The sequence below is a fragment of the Mobula birostris genome, chromosome X (assembly GCF_030028105.1).
Source record: "Mobula birostris isolate sMobBir1 chromosome X, sMobBir1.hap1, whole genome shotgun sequence".
In the NCBI taxonomy this organism is placed as follows: Eukaryota; Metazoa; Chordata; class Chondrichthyes; order Myliobatiformes; family Myliobatidae; genus Mobula; species Mobula birostris.
The window spans coordinates 54,057,587-54,080,057 of NC_092402.1; the positions used below are offsets into that span (position 1 = coordinate 54,057,587).

At 44.9% G+C, this 22,471-nt stretch overlaps 1 protein-coding gene across 1 annotated transcript in view; it reads right to left on the reverse strand.

Moving 5' to 3' along the window:
* Window positions 1-7,121: 7,121 nt before the first annotated feature.
* The window catches only part of LOC140191790 (nck-associated protein 1-like), a 107,695-nt gene continuing 92,345 nt past the window's right edge, over window positions 7,122-22,471 (reverse strand). Inside the window, exons 27-31 of the mRNA XM_072249550.1 lie at window positions 18,243-18,336; window positions 10,204-10,317; window positions 9,495-9,604; window positions 8,817-8,906; window positions 7,122-7,776 (exon numbers count right to left, since the gene is read on the reverse strand). Of these exons, the coding sequence (XP_072105651.1) occupies window positions 7,660-7,776; window positions 8,817-8,906; window positions 9,495-9,604; window positions 10,204-10,317; window positions 18,243-18,336 (525 nt within the window). The 3' untranslated portion in view covers window positions 7,122-7,659. The remainder of the gene's footprint in view (window positions 7,777-8,816; window positions 8,907-9,494; window positions 9,605-10,203; window positions 10,318-18,242; window positions 18,337-22,471) is intronic.

The following is a 22,471-nucleotide window of genomic DNA, read 5'->3' on the forward strand; positions in this document are numbered from 1 at the left end:
AGTACAGCTCCAATGCCATTTTTAAGTTTGTTGATGACACCACTGTTGCTAGTTCAATCAAAGGTCGTGACGAGTTGGCATATAGGAGGGAGAATGAAAATCTGGTTGAGGAGTGTCACATTAGAAACCTCTCACTTAATGTCAGCAAAACCAAAGAACTGATTGTTGACTACAGGAGGAAGAAACCAGAGTTCTGTGAGCCAGTCCTCATCAGGGGAACTGAGGTGGAAAGTGTCAGTAACTTTAAATTCTTTGATGTTCTCGTATCAGAGACCATTACAAAAAAGGCATAGCAGCACCTATCCTGACGAAGGGTCTCGGCCCGAAACGTCGACTGTACATCTTCCTAGAGGTGCTGCCTGGCCTGCTGCGTTCACCAGCAACTTTGATGTGTGTTGCTCCTCCACTTCTTTGGAAGTTTGTGCAGATTTGACATGGCACCACAAACTTTGACAAACTTCTCTAGATGCACAGTGGAAAACATCCTGAGTGGTTGCATCACGGCCTGGTATGGAAACACCACTGCCCAGGAACGGAAAAACTTATCAGAATTAGAATCAGAATCAGGCTTATTATCGCTGGCATGTATATAAGTAAATCAATTACAGTATATGTATATTGAAAAGATAAAAAATCATGCAAAATCAGAAATAATATATATTTTAAAAAGTGAGGTAGTGTTCATGAGTTCAATGTCCATTTAGGAATCGGATGGCAGAGGGGAAGAAGCTGTTCCTGAATCGCTGAGTGTGTGCCTTCAGGCTTCTGTACCTCCTGCCTGATGGTAACAGTGAGAAAAGGGCATGCTCTGGGTGTTGGAGATCCTTAATAATGGACGCTGCCTTTCTGAGACACTGCTCCCTGAAGATGTCCTGGGTACTTTGTAGGCTAGTACCCAAAATGGAGCTGACTAGATTTACAACCTCCTGCAGCTTCTTTCGGCCCTGTGCAGTAGCGCCTCCATACCAGACAGTGATGCAGCCTGTCAGAATGCTCTCCACGGTACATCTATGGAAGTTTTTGAGTGTATTTGTTGACATGCCAAATCTCTTCAAACTCCTAATGAAGTATAGCCACTGTCTTGCCTTCTTTATAACTACATCGATATGTTGGGACCAGGTTAGATTCTCAGAGATCTTGACACCCAGTAACTTGAAGCTGCTCACTCTCTCCACTTCCGCTCTCTCTCTGAGGATTAGTATGTGTTCCTTTGTCTTACCCTTCCTGAAGTCCACAATCAGCTCTTTTGTCTTACTGACGTTGAGTGCCAGGTTGTTGCTGTGGCACCACTCCACCGGTTGGCATATCTCACTCCTGTACGCCCTCTCGTCACCACCTGAGATTCTACCAACAATGGTTGTATCGTCAGCAAATTTATAGATGGTATTTGAGCTATGCCTAGCCACACAGTCATGTGTATACAGAGAGTAGAGCAGTGGGCTAAGCACACACCCCTGAGGTGCAGCAGTGTTGATCGTCAGCAAGGAGGAGATGTTATCACCAAGCCGCACAGATTGTGGTCTTCTGGTTAGGAAGTTGAGGATCCAATTGCGGAGGGAGGTACAGAGGCCCAGGTTCTGTAACTTATCAATCAGGATGGTGGGAATGATGGATTCAGGAAAGTTTCCTTAATCAGTACTAAGTAGGGAGAGTGTGATATTAGATCTCTTATTAGGGAACGAGACAGGGCAGGTGACAGAAGTTTGTTTAAGGGGACACTTTGCATCTAGTGATCAAAATGCCATTAGTTTCAATGAAATTATGGGAAAGGACAGGGCTGGTCCTCAGTTTGAGATTCTAAACTGGACAGAGGCCAATTTTGATTTGTAGAGAGTCTGTGTGATCTGTCTACAAATTTGTTCCTCTAAATCCCGTGAACTGTTGGGTGGACTATAATATAGCCCCATTAACAGAGTCATAGCTTTCTTATTCCTCAGTTCCATCCGGAAAGCTTCACTAGACGAGTTTTCTAGTCTGTTCTGACTGAGGACTGCCGTGACAATTTCTCTGACTTGGATGTTAAGCTCTCAACTATGATCTTCTTTCAGCCATGACTCAGTGATGCCCACAACGTTAAACATGCCAATCTCTAACTGTGCTACAAGATCATCTACCTTATTCCGCATACTGCATGTATTCAAATATGACACCCTCAGTCCTGTATTCATCACCCTTTTCGATTTTGCCTGCACGTTACACTTCAACTCATCCCACTGACTGCAATTTTGCCCCATCAGCTGCCTGTCCTTCCTCACAGCCTCACTACATACTTGTATACCAACTGCCCCATCCTCAGCCCTATCACTCTGGTTCCCACCCCCCTGCCAAGTTCATTTAAACCCCCCCCCCCCAACAGCTCTAAATAACCTGCCTACAAGGATATTGGTTCCCCTCGGGTTCAGGTATAACCCGTCCTTTTTGTATAGATCGTACCTTCCCCAGAAGAGATTCCAATAATCAAGGAATCTGAAACCCCCCAGACCAGTTCCTCAGCTACACATTCATCCGCCAAATCATCCTATTCTTACCCTCACTGGTTCGTAATACAGGCAGCGATCCAGAGATCACTATCCTTGAAGTTCTGCTTTTCAGCTTTCTACCTAGCTCCCTCTATTCTCTCTTCAGGACTACTTCCCTTTTCCTACCGATGTCATTGGTACCAATATGTACCACGACCTCTGGCTGCTCACCGTTCCCCTTTAGAATGCTGTGGACCTGCTCCAAGATTGGCATCTGGGAGACAGCATATCATCTGGGTGTCTTTTTCACATCCACAGAATCTGCTTTCTGCTTGTCTAATTATGGAATCCCCAGTCACTACTGCACTCCTCTTCTCCCTCCATCCCTTCTGAGCCACTGAGCCAGACTCAGTGCCAGAGACCAGGTCACTGCAGCTTCGCCTGGTAGGTTGTCCCACTCAACAGTATCCAAAGTGGTATACTTATATTGAGGGGAAAGGCCACAAGGGTACTCTGCACCGGCTGTCTATTCCTTTCCTTCTCCTGACAATCTCCCAGCTAACTGTCTCCTATCTATCACCTCCTCATTTATGAGCTGAAGATCATCGAGCTGCAGCTCCGGTTCCTTAACACGCTCTCTACGGAGTTGCAACTCGATGGATTTCATGCAGATGCAGTAATCAGGGAGACTGAAGGTATCCCAGAGTTCCCACATCACACACAAAGAACATACGATTAACTCTGGACCCATTCTCAGCGCACTAGCTATGCACTAATAAAAAAAAGAGAGAAAATAAAACTTACTTAGAGCCTCCCACTGTTCTCACCAAAGCCTGCCACTCTAACTCTGGCCCACTCACACAATGGCAGATTTGCTTACACTTTGCTTCCTTTTACTGGCTCTTGCCAAGTTACTAATAATCCAAGCAATTTCCCACTCTGCAGACAAGTCCTGACAAGCCCCACTTGCTTTTGAAAACTGGTGCATAAACTCCACAAAGAACTGCCTCTAGCTCTCACTACAATCACTATGATCGCATCAAAATTATTTTCCAAAGAAACTCTAAACCTGAATATCGATATGTCAGAAGTCTTGAGCAACATCTTTTAGGTCCTGTCATAAGAAAGCAGTCTTTCAAGTAAAAACAACTCTTATGACCCCCCCCCCCACAAATATCCCAATCTTCCAAAATATCGATTCCAAATTCCCAGTTTAACTATCCATTGATGAAAAATTTCCCCAAACGCTGATTGCCCGCTGAAATGTGGACATCTTATATCTGGAATAGAGATGCAGAGATTTCCATCATCTTAACTTGGATTCCACATGGCCAGTGTAGAACCTTGGTCTCTCTATAAAATCAATTCCACAGGAAACAAATAAAGGAACATAAACTAAAAACATAGAGAAGACAAAACAAAAATCCATGCAAGCACTTTGCTTCCTTCAGAACCTTCGCAAATTTCTGTGCAAGTTGCTAAGGTGGTTAAGAAGGCATATGCTGTGTTGGCCTTCATTAGTCATAGGATTGAGTTCAAAGGTGATAAGCTAATGTTGCAGCTCTATAAAATTCTGGTTAGAGCAACTTGGAATATTATGTTCAGTTCTGGTCTTGAAGGACGTGGAAGTTTTGGAGAGGGTGCAGAGGAGATTTACCAGGCTGCTGCTTGGATGAAAGAGCATGTCTTATGAGGGTAGGTTGAGCAAGCTAGACCCAGGTTCTTTTTGGAACGAAGGAAGATGAGAGACAACTTGATAGGGGTGTACAAGATTATGAGAGACGTAGATAGCATGGACAGCCAGGTGATGTTACAGCTCTATAAAGCCCTGTGGAAATGAGAAATCGTCCACATTCCAGGCCAAGATGTTTCTTCGGGACTGGAGAAGTGGAGACGTTCAAGACTATCAGTCCTGAAAAAGGGTCTTGGTCTGAAAGGTTAACTGTTTATTCATTTCCATAGATGCTGCCAGGCCTGCTGAGTTCCTCCAGCATTTTTGTGTGTGTTTCTTTGGATTTCCAGCACCTGCAGAATTCTTGTGTCTATAAAGACCTGGTTAGAGCACACTTGGAGTATTGTGTTCAGTTCTAGAAGCTTTAGCAAGGGTGCAGAGGAGATTTACCAGGATGCTGTCTGGATTAGAGAGCACATCTTATGAGGAAAAGTTAAGTGAGCTCAGGCTTTTCTCTTTGGAGCGAAGGAGGATGAGAAGTGACTTGAATAGAGGTGTAAGTGATAAGAGGCATAGGTTATAAGCTCGGCACAACATCATGGGCCGAAGGGCCTGTACTTGTAAATATTCTTTGATGAATAAAGTTTATTTTGATATATCAAAATTCTTTCAATTGGTCACCTTGTATTCCTCTGAAACGTGTGATTAATTCAAACTTCCAATATCAAATGAGCCTGCGTTCACTCATGAATTCTCCCTCTCTAAAGTGAGCTCACATGGCCACACCTCACACATAATTTGAAAAGCACAAACATTCGCACTTGAAACCATTTCAGAAAATAACCCGCTCTTCTTAAGGGTTAACAGTTGCCAAAATATTAAATTACAATGAGACAACATTGAGGAAACATATTATTTTATGACTTTAAAATAAAGAAATGCCAAAAGTGATTCATCATGCACAAGTAGAAAGCATGACATCCCCACATTAGCCAACATTCCAGTATCTTCTGTAACTCCAATCTCTGATTTACGTTAGGATTCAGATTATCCAAACTGTTTGCTGTACAGCTCCGGGCATAATGACCCACATTAGCACAGCTGAAACAGCACTGTACTGGGATGGTTGCCCCCAACAACAGTTTTCGTGATTGGGCGAAGGCTGTGTTACTCTCTTCTGCAATCTCTCTGCTGCTTTCTACCCTGAACTGTGCTTCTCCACATGACACATTGTGTATTTTCTTGAGACACTAGTGTTCTTAATCATCTATTTGAGGGCTCTGGTTTGAAATGATCTCAATCTAATGTTAATCTTTGCGACACCATCCATTGGTGGGACGCAAATGCAGTGGGCGTTTTCCTCTCCTTGGGTAACATTTGCTTAGCTGTCACCTCTGTTACCACCCATAATAGTCAGTATCGCATTCTTCGCCTCCTCATTTGTTTCCCTAATGTATTGCTGTGCTTTTGGCAAAGTGGAATATACGTTTGGATGTACTTTTTTTTAAAACTTAAAATACATGGATAGAGGAGTGGAGTTAACGACATTAATGATTCTATCCAATGTAATATATTAGCCTGTCTTTTTTTTCTATAGTTCTGTTTTTAGTTTTATTTAGTTTAGGTTATTATCGCTTAGTTTAATTAATATGTCTTTTTTTTTCTTTTCTAATTTGGGTTTTTTCTTTAGATTTTTTCTAATTTATCCCTTTACCATGTTAATTATGTTTAGAGTTTGGGAAACTTTATATATCTGTATTATTAGCAATGCTATATTTGCAATGTCAATTACTAATAATGTAATCCCAATCTCTGTTCATTAATACTGTTGTTATGTTTATAATTTTGAAAATTAATAAAAAGATTGGAAAAGAAAGGAATGTATGTTTGGATGCAAGCACATTAAAATCAACCTTTTCCGAGCATCATTTCCTCCAGTGTCTCAGCATTCCAGTGTGTCTGCACTCCAGTGTCTCTGCACTCTAGTGTGTCTGCGCTCCTATCTTTCCATTCTCCTGTGTTTCTGCGCTCCCGCGTCTCTGTGCCAGGTTCTATGCTCCTGTATGCCTGTGCCCCTGTGTCCCAGTGACAGTTTCTGAGTGCACTTCTTATTCTATGTCACTTTGCACTCGTTTCGATTCTCTGTTCTCCTGTAGTTATGTGTTCCACTGCTCCTGCTGTTTCACAACTTCTGTTGTGTTCCTGTTCTCCTCAACTCCTGTGCTCCTGCTCTCCTGTAATCCTGTCATGGCATGGACATTTATTTCTCCAACGTCCGGTAGTTTCTCCATCCTCCCTCTTCTCTGCTTTTCTATTCCCCATCCTGGCTCCCCTCTTACCCCTTGTCTTCTGCTCACTTGCCCAACACTTCCTTCTGGTGCCCCTCCTTGTTTCCACTGTTCTCTCCAATCAGATTTCTTCTCCTTCGGCCCTTTACCGGTTTTACCTATCACCTCCCAACTTCTCAATTTATCCCTTCCCACAACTACCTACCTTCTCTTTCAGCAGGGGATGGCTGTACATGTGAGGGAACTGGGTCAGATTCCCTGGAGTGAGGGAGTCTCGGTGTGGAGCAGAGAGAGAGGGTCGGCAAGACATCAGTGAGACCACAATTAGAGTAGTCCATCCTCTCCTTTTCCATCTCCCATTCTGGTGGCTCTCTCACCCCGTCTTTTCACCTCCCCTGCCACCACCCTCCTTGGGTGTCCCTCCTCCTTCCCCCTCTCCCATGGTCCACTCTCTTCTCCTATCAAATTCTTCAGCCCTTTATTTCTTCCAGCTATCACCTCCCAGCTTCTCACATAATCCCCTGCCACTCTGCCCTCCCCTCCTCACAGCTTCAGAAACTCTACTATCCAGCAGTTAAATGATTCTTTTCAAAGTTTCTCAGTGCATTTATTATCAAAGAATGTATACATTATACAACTGTGAGATTTGTTTGCTTACAGGCAGTCGTAAAAGCAAGGAAAGTAAAATATTTCAAACTAAAATGCAAACGTTGCTGTTTATTTGATTTTGCGGCACAGAGTTAAACAGTGTACTGAGCGGAAAGCGTTATTTGGTTTCAGCGAAGAGCAGATCTTCTTGGGTAATTACATCTGTATCCAGCAGTTGTGTAGGCAGAGTCGGGACAGATTAAACTACTGTAGCCCCATCTTCTTCCACATGAGTCCTGTGAATGATATATCCCCTTGCTGACCTAATGCCCTCCACGGTGTCTACGTCTGGACTGTCCCACACCACCTCTGTACCTCTTCTCCAAAAACACACCTGATCCCTTTCCTCTGTGCACCTTACCAGTATCACCCAAATCAACCCCTGTTACTCCCACCTTCCTCCATCTCCCAAGGCCCAGATTCCTGAACCTTTTCTTCTGCTCCTCTGTGGTATCCAAATCACATCCTTGCTTTCATTCCCGATTCACCTGGCCCTCCCGCCTGACCCCACCTACTCCCCATGCCTAGAACCTGCAATGCATCTTATTATGTTTAGCTTAACAGATGGATTTGAAAAGGAAACATGCTGCAGTTATACTACGGTCATGACAACAGGTCTGTACACTTCACGGAAGGCATTCCTCAGCAGAACATACGGAAAGTAGTCCTCCAGCATGTCCATTTCCAGGAGAGGAGACTCCTCGATTAACTGCAAAACATGTCAACACTAATTAGTTGAACAAGAAACTTTAACTATTTTACTGAATTGTTGAAATTGAAGGGTAACTCTCATGTGTAAAAGGTAAAGGATGCAAATGAATTAGTAAAGTAGTGATTTGACTTCATATTCATTTCATATTTTTATTTAAAGATACAATGAGGAAACAGCCCGAGCCTATGCCTCCCAATTAGACCATGTGACCAAATAACCTCCTAAACTGTGCACCTTTGGACTGTGGGAGGAAACCAGAGCACCCGGAGGAAACCCACACGGTCACGGGGAGCAGGTCCAAACTCCTTACAGACAGCGTCGGGAACTGAGCCCGGTTTGCAAGCACTGTAATAGCGTTCTGTTAACTGCTGCGCTACCGTGCTCTCCAACACAGAGACACACAGCACAGAAACAGGCCCTTCAGCCCATCATCTCCATGCAGACCATCAGCCACCTTTCTACACCAATCTCTTTTCCCAGCACTCAGTCCACACCCTTCTCTGTCTGAGTGACACAAGTGCTCGTCCAGATACGTGTTATATGTAGTGACAGTCTCTGCCTCCACCACCCCCTCGGGTAGTGTGTCCCACATTTCAAACACCTTCTGAGGGGAAAATAACTCTTCCCCTGACCCCCACGTGTTGCTAAAGCTAAGATGTCATCATAGCAAGAGCGATGTGATGTGAAGCGCGGTGCAGGAGACTGAGACGTTGCAATGGGTGCATGAACTGGGTAGTGTTTCCTCTGCAATTTGGATTATCATTGACCTGTGCAAATGTTGGACTCTCAGGAGCAGCTAAACCAATGCATGCATCGGAATATGGGGATGCAAATTTTAAAACTGGGGTTCCGTGTAAGCAGAAGCAAGGGTGTGTCGGAATAACAGGGTGAGAGGACGTGACTGGACCGCTGTACCAGGAGAACAGTGTCTCTGTGCAAGAACAGGATGGGTGGACAGGAAGGATAACAGAGGCTGGAGAAGAATGAGGTTCCTGCAGTGGACTGGGCAAATGCTCCAAAAAGTCGTGTTTTCTTACCATATGCAGAATGAGGTAAACTGATTCCCTGTTTTTCACAAGGGTTTTATCTGTTTCTTGACCAATTTGCAGAAGGCTCATCGAAGCACACTAGGGAAAGGACAAATAACACAAAGGGCAGCACAGTGAGAACTCATTCCGCGCACGTTCACCCGGGGCCAGCTGCCGCCACCTCACCTCAGCCCCTCGGCAAAGTATTCAGTGCCATTGCACCATTCCAAATGGCAGGTGGGAAGCAAAATTCACCTCCTTCCATCTTAAATGTTAGAAATCACACCGTTCCATAATGTTGCCCAGCTTCAGGGTCTGTTACAAGCCTACAGGATCTTAAACACTGCAGTCCCATCCTCACTAACTCTTCTGAACTCTCACACATCAGCCTGTCAAACGTTCCACAAAATAACCAGTAACACCATAACTCACCGTCACCTGTCACCCCCTCACACGTTCCACCGCCCGTCCCTCACTGTTTCCCCATCTCCCCATCTCTGAGCCCCATCACCCCCTCACACTTCCCACTGTTCTCCCATCCCCCCTCACCTTACCCCTGTCCCTCCTTTACTATTCCCATTCCCCGCTCACTGTCCCTCCCCCCGACCTCACTCTTCCCACTGTCCCTTAGGAATTGACATGGTGACAGAATGCAACCCTACCCTGACCTGCCTAATCTCTACTTACCAACAGGAACTCCTTCAGATGAGCCTGAATATCTTGCTGGTGAATGGTGTAGAGTGCAGCTGCAATCTCATTGATCGCCTTGGCCAGGCAGTGGATATTGTTCCGGTGACCTGATGGTAAAGGTGGCTGGCGTGAATACTCAGGGACGACCAGCTGGGAGACAATTCAGCTCTCGCTAGTCCCAATCTCAGGCCTCTCTGTGATGTGTGGACTTTCTCATCCCAATAATACTGCGCACTGTCTTCCTGCACTTCTCCTACTCAATTCTCCTCCCCACGTCTGACCACCTCTCCTCCTTCAATAAGTTTCCCTTTCCCCTCCTCTTTCAATCTCCCACTCACTCCCACTGCAATTTCCTGCTCCCTCTCCTGCAGTTTTGTGTTTTCACTCTTCCTCTGCTATTTCCCTCCCTGATTCTCTATCTTCCTTATTTCTCTCTCTCTTTTCCTCTTCTCTTTCTCTCTCTCACTGTCTTCCCTGTCTTTCTCATTCTCTCTCTCAATCTTCTCCACTTCTCTCTCTTCTCTCTGGCTGTCTTCTCCCCTTCCCTGTTCCGCTGTCTCCCACTCCACCCCACCTCCCCTCGCCATATGAAAAGGCATTCATGCTAATGAGCACCCCGATTACGTCTTCAGTGTTGTACACACACGTACAATGATTCCTGTCCATTAGCTTCATAATAAAGTACCCGATCCCTACCAGCACTTACCCTGGTGCTCCTGATTATAAATAGACAAAGGGTCATTGGCGAGAGTTGGGAGGGAGACAGCCACATAAACCATGAGGTGACGAGTCAGTTTGTATTCTTCTTCAGACAGGGCATCTGCAAACAAAGCAGAGAATCATAAACACAAGAGACTCTGCAGATGCTGGAAATCCAGAGTTTGAGGAACTCAGCAGGCCAGGCAGCATCTAGGGAGAGGAATAAACAGTTGATGTTTCTGGCTGAGACCCTTCATCAGGCTCGAAACAATGACTGTTTTTTTATTTAATGAGATATAGAAGCCCCTCCGGCCCTTCGAGCCACACCACCCAGCCAACTCCTTACAGATGACATCGGAATTGAATTCCAAACTCCAGTGCCCCAGGCGTACCATGGTGCCCTCCTTTCCATGGGTGCTGCTATGTTTGTGGTCGCGAATAACGCACACGAGCGATGGAGAGGTCAGGAACAAACATGTTGCTGTTTATTTTACTTGTAAGTCATCTACCCAGGGCTCCCTCTCACATTACGTTCAGTACGTTAACACACAGTGAAGCTCGATAGAAACCCGTAAGGGTCAAAATATACATGAATACATAAAATATTCACTCCCCCCACCTTATTTTAAAGATTGCTCACCTTTCCCATACTGCTGAATTATTCAATGGAGTAATAATCAAATTCAACCAACAACAAAAAACATTTTTTTTCTAATCTAGGGGAAAAGGGTAGACTGTCTCTATTCCCAGACGTAACCCCAGAGATTATTCTATCCCAAGTGCTGAGGCTTAGTCACTAAATTAGAGGTTCAGTCTTTTTGGAGGCTGCCTGTTTCTGTATGGGTACCAATGACCTGGGGTTGATGCCAAAGTCATTTTATCTCTTGGTGATGTACTCTATGTGTAGATCTTGGCTTGGGTACTGCATTGTCAACAGGGGGCGCCTCAGGAAGCGCAGGTGACGGGGGAGCACTGACTGTGACATTTGATCTTAATGGCGGTTCTGCAGTCGTCGTCTCAGAATCCTGTCCCATTTCCGCTGGATCGGGTTTGGTCAGTTTCCGTTGGTTTTCAGACGCCTCAGAAGTGGGAACCAGCTGATCAACACGCCTTCTCCAGACGTTGTGGTTACTGGTTTCCACTGTGTCTGACACAGGACCTGTCTGTGCCAGCACTATCGCAGGTATCCACTTTATTCAAGGGATGTAGTTATAGAGTCATAGAGAAGTACAGCACAGAAACAGGCCCTTTGGCCCATCTAGTCCAACCAAAACCATTTAAGCTGCCTACTCACATTGACCTGCACTGGGACCATAGCCCTCCATATTCTTACCACACAGGTACCTATCCAAACTTCCCTTAAACACTAAAATCGAGCACACATGCACCACTTGTGCTGGCGACTCATTCCACACACTCACTACCCTCTGAGTGAAGAAATTTCCCTCCATGTTTCTCTTAAACTTCTCACCTTTCACCCTTAACCTGTGACCTCTGGTTGTATTCCCACCCAACCTCAGTGGGAAAAGCTTGCTTGCATTTACTCCTATCTATACCCCTCATAATTTTGTATATCTCTATCAAATCTCCTCTCAATCTTCCACGTTCCAAGGAATGAAGTCCTAACCTATTCAATCTTTCCTTATAACTCAGATCCTCCAGACCTGGCAACATCCTTGTAAATTTTTTCTGCTCTTTCAAACTTGTTTACATCGTTCCTGTAGGTAGGTGACCAAAACTGCACACAATACCCCAAATTAGGCCTCACCAATGTCTTGTATAACTTCAACATTACATCCCATCTCCTGTACTCAATACCTTGATTTCTGAAGGCCAATGTGCCAAAAGCTTTCTTTATGACCCTATCTACCTGTGACGCCACTTTCAATGAATTATGGACCTGTATTCCCAGGTCCCGTTGTTCTGCCACACTCCTCAGTGCCCTATCATTCACTGTGTAAGACCTACTCTGATTGGTCCTCCCAAAGTGCAACACCTCACACTTGTCTGCATTAAATCTCATCTGCCATCTTTCAGCCCATTTTTCCAGCTGGTCCAGATCCTGCTACAAGCCATGATAGTCTTCCTCACTGTCCACTACACCCACAATCGTGGTGTCATCCACAAATTTGCTGATCCAGTTAACCATATTATCATCCAGATCATTGATTACAGATGACAAACAACAGCAGACCCAGCACTGATCCCTGTGGCATTCCACGAGTCACAGGCCTTCAATCAGAGAGGCAACCACCTACTACCACTCCCTGGCTTCTCTCACAAAGCCAATATCTAATCCAATTTACTACCTCATCTTGAATGCCAAGCAACTGAAACTTCTTAACCTGCCTCCCATGCGGGACCTTATCAAAGACCTTGCTAAGGTCCATGTAGACAACATCCACTGCTTTACCTTCATCCACTTTCTTGGTAACTTCCTCGAAAAACTCTGTAAGATTGGTTAGACATGACCTACCATGCACGAAGCCATCCTGACTATTCCTATCAGTCCATGTCTACCTAAATACTTGTATACCCAGTCCCTTAGAAAACCTTCCAATAACTTTCCCACTACAGTACTGACATAATTTCCTGGGTTCTGTTTAGAGCCTTTCTTAAACAGTGGAACAACATTGGCTATCCTCCAATCCTCTGGTACCTCTCCTGTCGCTAAGGATGATTTAAATATCTCTGCAAGGGCCCTGGTGATTTCTGCACTTGCCTCCTGCAGGGTCTGAGGGAACACTTTGTCAGGCCCTGGGGATTTATCCACCCTGATTTGCCTCAAGACAGCAAACAACTCCTTCTCTGTAATCTGCACAGGGTCCATGAAGTTGATGTTGCTTTGCCTCACCTCTATAGACTCTGTATCCATCTCCTGAGTAAATACAGATACAAAGAATGCATTGACGATCTCCCCCGTCTGTTTTTGCTCCACACACAGATTACCATTCTGATCTTCCAGAGGGCCAATTTTGTCCCTTGTAATCCTTTTGCTCTTAACATATCTGTGGAATCCCTTAGGATTCTCCTTCACCTTGTCCGCTGGAGCCACTTCATGCCTTCTCTTAGTCCTCCTGACTTCTTTCTTAAGTGTTCCCTTGCATTTCTTGTACTCCACAAGCACCTCATTTGTTCCTACTTACCGCCACCTCCTATGCACCTCCTTTGTTCTCTTAACCAGGGCCTCAATATCTCTTGAAAACCAAGGTTCCCTACACTTGTTATCTGTATCTTTTAGTCTGACAGGCACATACAAGCTTTGTACTCTCAAAATTTCATTTTATAAAGGCCTCCCAGTTTCCAATTACACCTTTGCCAGAAAACAGCCTGTCCCAACCCACACTTGCCAGATCCTTTCTGATACCACCACAGTTGGCCTTTCTACATCTTCCAATCCCTTGTCACCTGTTTTTAAGGATTTGATTTAATTTTTTACCAACAGAGCCACCCCACCCCCTCTGCCTACCTGTCAGTCCTTTCAATACAATGTGCATTCTTGGATATTAATCTCCCAGCTATAATCTTTTTTCAGCCAGGACTCACTGATGCCCACAATGTCATACCTGCCAATCTCTAAATGCACTACAAGTTCATCTCCCTTATTTTGTATACTGCATGCATTGAAATATAACATCTTCAGTCCTGTATTCATCACCCTTTTCAATTTTGTCAAACTATTACTCTGCAACTTATCCCACTGACCACAATTTTGCCATATCATCTGCTTGTCCTTCCTGACAGTCTCACTACACACTGCCTCTGCTTGTATATCCACTGCCCCATCCTCAGCCCTATCACTCTGGTTGCCATCCCCCTGCCAAATTGGTTTAAACCAACCCCAACGCCTCTAGTAAACCTGCCAGCAAGGATATTGGTCCCCCTGGGGTTTAGGTGTAACTAGTCCCTTCTGTACAGGTCATACCTTCCCCAAAAGAGATCCCAGTGATCCAGAAATCTGAAATCTTGTCCCCTGCACCAGTTCCTCAGCCACACATTCATCTCCCAAATCATCCTATTCTTACGCTCACTGGTGTGTGGGACAGGCAGCAATCTAGAGATCACTTTGCTGGAGGTCCTGCTTTTCAGTTTTTACCTAGCTCCTTAAATTCGGTCTACAGGACTGCCTCCATTTTCCTACCGATGTCATTGGTACCAATATGTACCATGACTTCTGGCTGCTCACTCTTCTCTTTTAGAATGCTGTGGACCTGCTCCGAGACATCCCTGACCCTGGCACTGGGAGGCAACATATCATCTGGGTGTCTTTGTCACATCCACAGAATCTCCTGTCTGCTCTTCTATCTATGGAATCCCATATCACTATTGCAGACCTCTTTTACCTCCTTCCCTTCTGAGCCACAGCACTAGACTCTGTGGTAGAGACCAAGTTGCTGCATCTCACTCCTGGCCCCCACCCCACCAGTATCCAAAGCAGTATACTTATTATTGAGGGGAACAGCCACAGGGGTACTCTGCACTGGCTGCCCATTTCCTTTCCCTCTCCTCTCAGGCACCAGGGTACATGCCTCCTGCAACTCAGGGGTGACTATCTCCTTTTAGTTCCCATCTATCACCTCAGTTTCCCATATGAGCCGAGGTTCCTTAACACGTTCTCTGAGGAGCTGCAGCTCGGAGCACCTGGTGCAGATGTGGTTATCTGGGAGGCTGGAGGTTTCCTAGAATTCCCACATCTTGCATAAAGAACATAACACAGCTCATGGAACCATCCTCAATGTTCTCTACCGACGTACTAACAGATGAAGAATAAAGAAGAAGAAGCTTACCAGATACATACCTCGCCCAAGCTTCCCCACTCTAACACTGGCCCACTCCAACAATGGCCACTCCACTTGTCCCTGCCTTATTCTTATTTGCCTTTGCTAATGAATTGTGATTTGATTTGGCTGCCAGAAAGCGCTAAAAGCTCGGGAAAGCTCCTTTTTAAATCTCACTCACAAACCTGTGAGTCGCCTCCTCTCTCATTCCTGATTTGATTGGGCTGCTGGAAAACGCCGAAAGCTCACGAATGCTCTTTTCAAAATCTCACTCACCTCTCACACCCGACTTGATCGGGCTGCCGGAAAACTACTCTTTCTCCTGCTGTGGAATTTCTGTACTGTACTTTGGCACGTCTCTCTGCTTGAGTTTTCTGTTCATTTAACACAATCTGTTTTGTGTTTGGGGGCTAAAGCAGGTCGAGCCGGGTACAAAGCTGTCTTTTCATCAGTGTAGTGGCTGGAGCCAGTTTGGTGCTGTTGGTACGTCAGCAAGAAAGTATTAAGGCACTGGTTGAGCGATCCACTTTCCACTGAAGTCCTGAGTGCTTGTTTCATTGTTTGTATGAGTCATTCAGCAAGGCCATTAGTGATTGAATGACATGGTACTGACTTGATGTGCTGAATACAGTTTACTTCCATAAATGGCTTGAACTCTTCAGACACAAGATGTGGGCCATTATCACTTTCAAGCTGTTGAGGAAGCCCAAAGTAGCTAAAGATAGAACGGAACTCCTCAATGCATTTTTCAGACCTGGTGCTCTTCATGATGGCAACCTTTGGACCATTTGCTGTGTGCGTCCACCACACGTGGCCTTTTACAGGTCCTGCAACATCTAAGTGAATCCCCAGGCCATTCCCATCAATACAAAGAAGCAAGTTGAGGAATATTTATCACTCACTGACAATGTGGGCAATCTTTGGCCTTCTCTTCAATGATGACATCTAGTCCTGGCCACCAGAAGCAGCTGTGTGTGATTTCTTTCACGTGCACAATACCTACAGTGTCCTGCATGTAGCTCGTCAAGCACTTGCTTTCTGAATGGTGGAGGAATGACAACACAGTAGTCCCATAGTAAACATCCTGATTGGACTGTGAGCTCTTTCCATCGAGCCTGGTAAGGTTTCAATTCTATGGTTGGCTCTCCTTTCCATTCGTAAGTTACCAAGTCCACCACTTTAGATAGAACAAGGTCAATATGCGTGTACTTCCAGACTTGCACCGCTGTTTTCAGAGTTGTAGGTACTTTCCTTGAAGTAAAGGATCTCTTTTGGGGATGGCTCTGGAGCTATAATAGCTAAGAGAAGTTTGGATACTCCATCAGCATTAGAATGGTTCTTTGAACTTCTGTACTTTATATCATACTGATGTGCAGACAGAAACAGCCCAACGCTGCAGTCCAATAGCAGCCAGGGAAGGAATGCCTCGATGTGGACCGAAAATTGACACCAAGGGGCAATGATCTGTCAGTAGTGTAAATCATCAGCTAAAGAGAAATTGATGGAATCTCTTCACCCCCAAGACAATGCCGAGTGTTTCCTGTTCAATTTGGGCACTACCTTGCTTAATATCCTTCACCTGACGATATGATGTGAGAGATAACTGCCCCCACACCACAGGGTGGTGCATCGCAGGCGAACTCTAAGGGCAATGACGGGTTGAAGTGTGTGAGTGCTTCAGACTGAGACAAAGCTGCTTTGGCTTTTTTAAAAGCCTCGTCACAGCGATCTGTCTACTGCCAGTGTGTTGATTTATTTAAAAGCTTATGAAGTGGTTTCAATATGCTAGCTAGGTTAGGAATAAATTTTGCGTAGTATGTTAGCAGAAAGATCTTAATTGACTTACACTCTGTGGCGGTGGAGCCCCCACGACTGCCCTCACCTTTGGTGCCTTGTGAAACCCTGAGTTGTCGATCACATGGCTCAAATACTCAATCGAAGGCTGAAAGAACTCACACTTGTCCTTCTGGACCCTTGGCCCATATTCCTTCAGCCTTTGTAGTGTAGCATCCGGGTTTTGTAATTGCTCACACTCATTTTCCCCGGAAATGAGTAAACCATGCCGATAGCATTGTATCCCTGTCGACCCGCTCAGGATCTGGTCCATTGCTTGCTGAAAAGGTGCAGGAGCCGAGGTGATGCCAAACAGAAGCCTTCGGTACCTGAACATTCCTTTGTGAGTCACTGTGGCCACCAGTTCCTGTGATTCTGGCTCCACATACATCTGCAAATATACTTAACACAAGTCAATCTTGCTAAATGCCTGCCCTCGATCAATCCTGCATCAAAGAGGGGAAGAGAGTATTGTTCAGCCGTAAGTCACTAGTGACTTTGGATATTTTGGCTCTAGATGATGCAGAAGGTGGATTAAGAAGCATGAGATTTGATTCAGAGCATGTGATTTGACCTATATGTATCCTCACCATATCTACATCTGATTCACATTTAGTTAAGGATTCAGACCCGGCCTCACAGTGAGAATGGAGCCCCCGGCCAAGTTAATCCTTCGAGGTTCTCCTGGTCCAAAAGTTTGCCTGCCTTCACTGTGGGACTAGTGAGTTGAGGTAATTTGTGTAGAAAGTTTTCAAAGTTCAAAGTAATTTTATCATCAAAGTACGTACTGTATATGTCACCATACACTACCTTGAGATTCATTTTCTTGCAGGTATTTACAGGAAAATAAAAAAATACAACAGAATTTATGAAAAACTATACATAACAAAGACTGACAAACATCCAATGTGCCAAAGAAGACAAATCATGCAAATAATAAATTTAAAAAGTAAATAAGTAATACTGAGAACTTGAGTTGCAGAGTCCTTGAAAGTGAGTCTGTAGGTTGTGGAATCAGTTCAGAGTTGAGGTGAGTGAAGTTATCCATGCTGGTTCAGGAGCCTGATGGTTGACGGGTAATAACTGTTCCTGAACCTGCTGGTGTGAGACCCAAGGCTCCTGTACCTTCTGCCCAATAGTAGCAGTGAGAAGAGAGCGTGGCCTGGGTGGTGGGGGTCCCTGATGATGGATGCTGCTTTCTTGTGGCAGCACTCCATGTAGATGTGCTCAATGGTGGACAGGGCTTTGTCTGAGATGGACAGGGCTGTATCGATCACTTTTTGTAGACTTTTCTGTTCCTGGGCAGTGGGCATTGCAACCAGTCAGGATACTCTCCACTGGGAATCTATAGAGATTTGTCAAAAGCTGTCCATCCTTGTAATACCACCACCATTGCCATTAAACTGGCCTTTCCCCTATGCCCCAGTAAACTTACCGCTCTTCTGATTTGACAGCGCAGTGACAAGCGCAGGGTCCACGTGACACGGCGTCCCGGATGCTGATGTCAGTTCATAGATAGCCAGCATATCCTGCAGAGGATGAAAGCAAGATTTATCTGTCACTATGCACTTAAGACGGAGGCTTCTACTTTCAACAGATATGGGGTTGTAGAGATAAAGGTATGTGAGCATTTGACATGAAGCCCAAAGGCCAAGAGCTCAAAGCTCACCATGGAAGGTTTTGCAATGGAAATTTAAACATTAATCACCCTCTGTTTCCTATCACAGGGCCAGAGCCTGTCTTGAATCCCTCAGATACCGTGTTTGTCCAGCATGCCTCATGGCTCTGTGACAGGAAACAGAGGGTGATGGATGTTTAAGTTTCCTTTGCAAAACCTTGTTACCTCCTTAAAGAACTCAATTCATCAGAGTCTCCGTTCTGACTCGTCTTGATTCATGAAGGTTTATTCTGTCTCAAAGAATGGATCCAATAATCTGCTCACCGCTAGTTAAACTAACTGGCTTGTAACTGGCCTGGTTTACCCCTTCCTCCCTTTATAACAACAGCTGCAGCACTCCAGTCATCGACTCCTGAAGTGTTGTGGTCAGAGTATCTGAAATTTCCTGCCGTTTATATCTTGAGATATATTTTATTCTCTTTCACCGATGTTGACAGCCTCACTACATCTCCTCCTTCTATCTCCTATGTTTACCCCATCCTGTATCTCATACTTTTTCACATTAAGTACAGTGTCTCCTTTCCCTCCCCCTCCTTCAGTGCAGAGGGTTCATTAACAACCTTCCCCACATCCTGCATTCCACCACACACACCTCCCACAGAGACACTTATCTTTCCTTGGTTACTCTCCTGCTCTTCAAGACTCATAAAACAGCTTTAGATGAGATCAATTAACTTGCATAGAGTTGCAGAGAATCATACAGTAAAGATATAGGCTATTCGGCCCACCGTGTCTTGAGAGCTTTAGTGAGGAGGTCATGCCTAACATTCAGGCTGCAGATAGTCGGGTGACCACCTGGATGAGCAAGGGGAATAGACAGAAGAGCGCAGGGTTCTCCTGTTGGGGGAGGTACTTGCAGAAGAAAGCAGCAGTACCCAAGACCATGGCTCTGAGGTTTAGCGAGGAAGGATGGATGCAGTCAGGATGATCATGATAGTTGGGGGTGGGGGGAATGGACCGGATGTTCTGTGGTCACAAACTGAACCCAGAATGGTGTGTTGTCTCCCTGGAGTGGAGGTTAAGGACTTATCTGAGCGGCTGCAGAACATCCTCAGAAGTGACACAGATGTCACAGGTAGAAAAATGGGTGAGGTCCTGCAGAGTGAATACAGGGAGTGAGGGAAGAGGTTAAGAAGCAGGACTTACAGGGCATTGCTACCTGTGCCATGTGCTAGTGAGAGAAAGAACAGGAGGATATGGCAGATAAATGTGTGGCTGAAGAATTGATGGGCGGGGGGGGGAGCAGGGATTCAGATATCTGGATCATTGAGATCTCTCCTGGGGCAAGGGTGACAAGGGGGACAGGTTACACCTGAACTGGAGGTGGTTAATCTCCTGGCAGGCAGATTTGCCAGTGGTCCCACATAAAATGGGTTTAAACTGTATTGGCAGGTGGTGGGATCCTGAGGCAATGGAAAGGCAGAATAGTGATAAAGGAAACTGCAAAACGAATTGAGCGAGCAGGATGAGAAGGAGTATGGCAAAGAGTGAAGAAAGTCTGTGGGATTAAACTGCATTCATTTCAATGCAAGAGGTCCGACAGGTACGTTGGATAAACTCAGGCCTTGGATAGCTATGTGGGACTAAGCTATCCATTACAGAGACATGGCTGAGGGAGGGACAGGACTGGCAGCTTAATGTTCCAAGATACAGGTAACTTGTTTTGATTAAGGGGAACATCACAGCACTACTTTAAGGTGACGTTACTGAATGATTATCTGGTGAGGCTTCATGTATGGAGCTAAGAATCAAGAAGAGGATGATTGCATTGTTGGGATTGTACGATATATACAATTAATCCTTGGAGACTGGGGAGAATTTTTAGACTAATAGGGTTGTCATCGTAGGAGATTTTAAGTTTCCTAACATTGACTGTGACTGCCAGAGAGTCAAGGCCTTAGATGGGGTGGAATTTGTTGAGTGTGTTTAGGAAAGTTTTCTCGGGCAGCTTATAGAGGATCCTAGTAAGGAGAAGGCAAAGCTCGATTTACTCTTGGGTAGTAAGGATGGACAAGTTGTTGGCCATGGTGGATTTAAAATATGGAAGAAAACGTTGAATTCAAATGGATCAAGGACAGTGGAAGCAGACAGGTCAATTGTCTTTGTTTTTGCCATGTGCTTGGAGTTGGAGGCTGCCATTTTGTGGAACTGTTTTACATTCTCCATTTTGTGAGATGGAGTTGCTTTGCTTTCTGTGTTTTAAAGAAGACGCAATGATGCTTCAGGCAATCTGCTGTACTAGACATCATTTCCAAACAAGAAGTTATTTGTGAGATGTTCGTTGATTGGACATAATGTGCAGGTTTGTGAATGTTGGGGTTGGTGCCTGCCTGGAGTGATTTGAGCTGGTTACTGAAGAGAACAAAGAGCCATAAATTACCGACTACTGTCACTTGCTGGGAAGAAGGCAATAAATAGATGCTGGCCTAGATCAGAGCCCATAAAGAGGTGTTAAAGGTCAATCAGATGACCTACAGCCAATGACACTGGAATGCAATATTTGAATTAATAAGAAACGAGTATAAAAGTGAGTGTTCGAGTGGGCTGTCAGCGATAACTCTCTCAAGACACCCACCTTCGCAAGGAACAACTCCCATGCCACGGGCTGGGCGAAGAAAGGATCGATCACCTGGCCAACGGAGATCCCTTATTTCGGTGTTATAAATTGGACAAGTGGTCTGAGTGAGTATTGGTACAGAGGGAGTAGCAGGATTCATGTTCTAAGCTGTTGGCCAAGGGTCAACATAGTTACATTGTTGTTTGTGCAGAGACAATAAAGTGCGAGTTTTGATTAATTACAAGCTGTGTGGTGAATTTCCTAACCTAGTTCCATGGACAAATGGTCAACAAAGCACCTTGTGACCAGTGACCATAGTTCTGTTAGTTCTGCTAGACTTAAAATAGTCATGGAAAGGGACAAAATTCATAAACAGGAGTAAGTCTGCAGGTGCTAGAGATTCAAAGCGACACACACACAATGCTGGAGGAACTCAGCAAGTCAGGCAGTATCTGTGGAAATGAATAAACAGTCTCTAGCAAGTGGGAGGCTTTTAAAAGTGAGATATCAAGACTTCACTGACTATATGTTCCCATTAAAGTAAAAGCAAAGCCACTGGGAGTTGGGAACCCTGGACGTCCAGGGATATTGTAACTCTGGTCAAGAAAAAGAAGGATGCTTGGATCAGATACAGGCAGTTGGGAACAGATGAATCACCAGAGGTATATAGAGGATGTCGGAATGTACTCAAGAATAAAGTTAAGGCCAAGAGCGGATGGCATTGGCAGAGAAAATTAAAATTCTCAGAGATTTTAGAAGCATATGTATTAAGGGGGAAAGAGTGACTAAGGAGAGAATAGGACCCTCAAAGACCATGATAAGGATCTATGTATGAAACCGCTGCAGGTGGGTAGAGTTCCTGATGATTATTTCTTCTCTGTTTTTGCCATGGAGAAAGTTATGAAGACCTGGGAGCATGGCAAAGTTAATGGAGATGTTTTTTGGAGCCATCCATATGACAGTAGAAGAAGTGTTGTATGTGTAAGGATGTGTGAAGGTAGATTAATCCCCAGGTCCAGATGAGGTTTACCCAAGAACATTATGGGATGCTGGAGAAGGCACTGTGGGAAATCTCACTGAGGTATTTACAACATTGCTATCCTCAAGTGAGGTGCTGGAGGACTGGAGGATAGCAAATGTCTGCCTTTATTTAAGGAATGTAAGGATAGACCTGTTGGCCTAATGCCTGTGGTAGGTAAGGAGGTAGTGACCATAATATGATAAGTTTTTATCTGCAAGTTGAGAGGGATAAAGGCAGATCAGAAGTGTCAGTATTGCAGTTGAACAAAGAAGACTATGGAGCCATGAGGGAGGAGCTGGCCAAAGTTGACTGGTCGGATATCCTAGCAGAAAAGACAGTGGAACAGCAATGGCAGGTATTCTTGGGAATAATGCACAAGGTGCAAAATCAGTTCATCCCCCAGGGAAG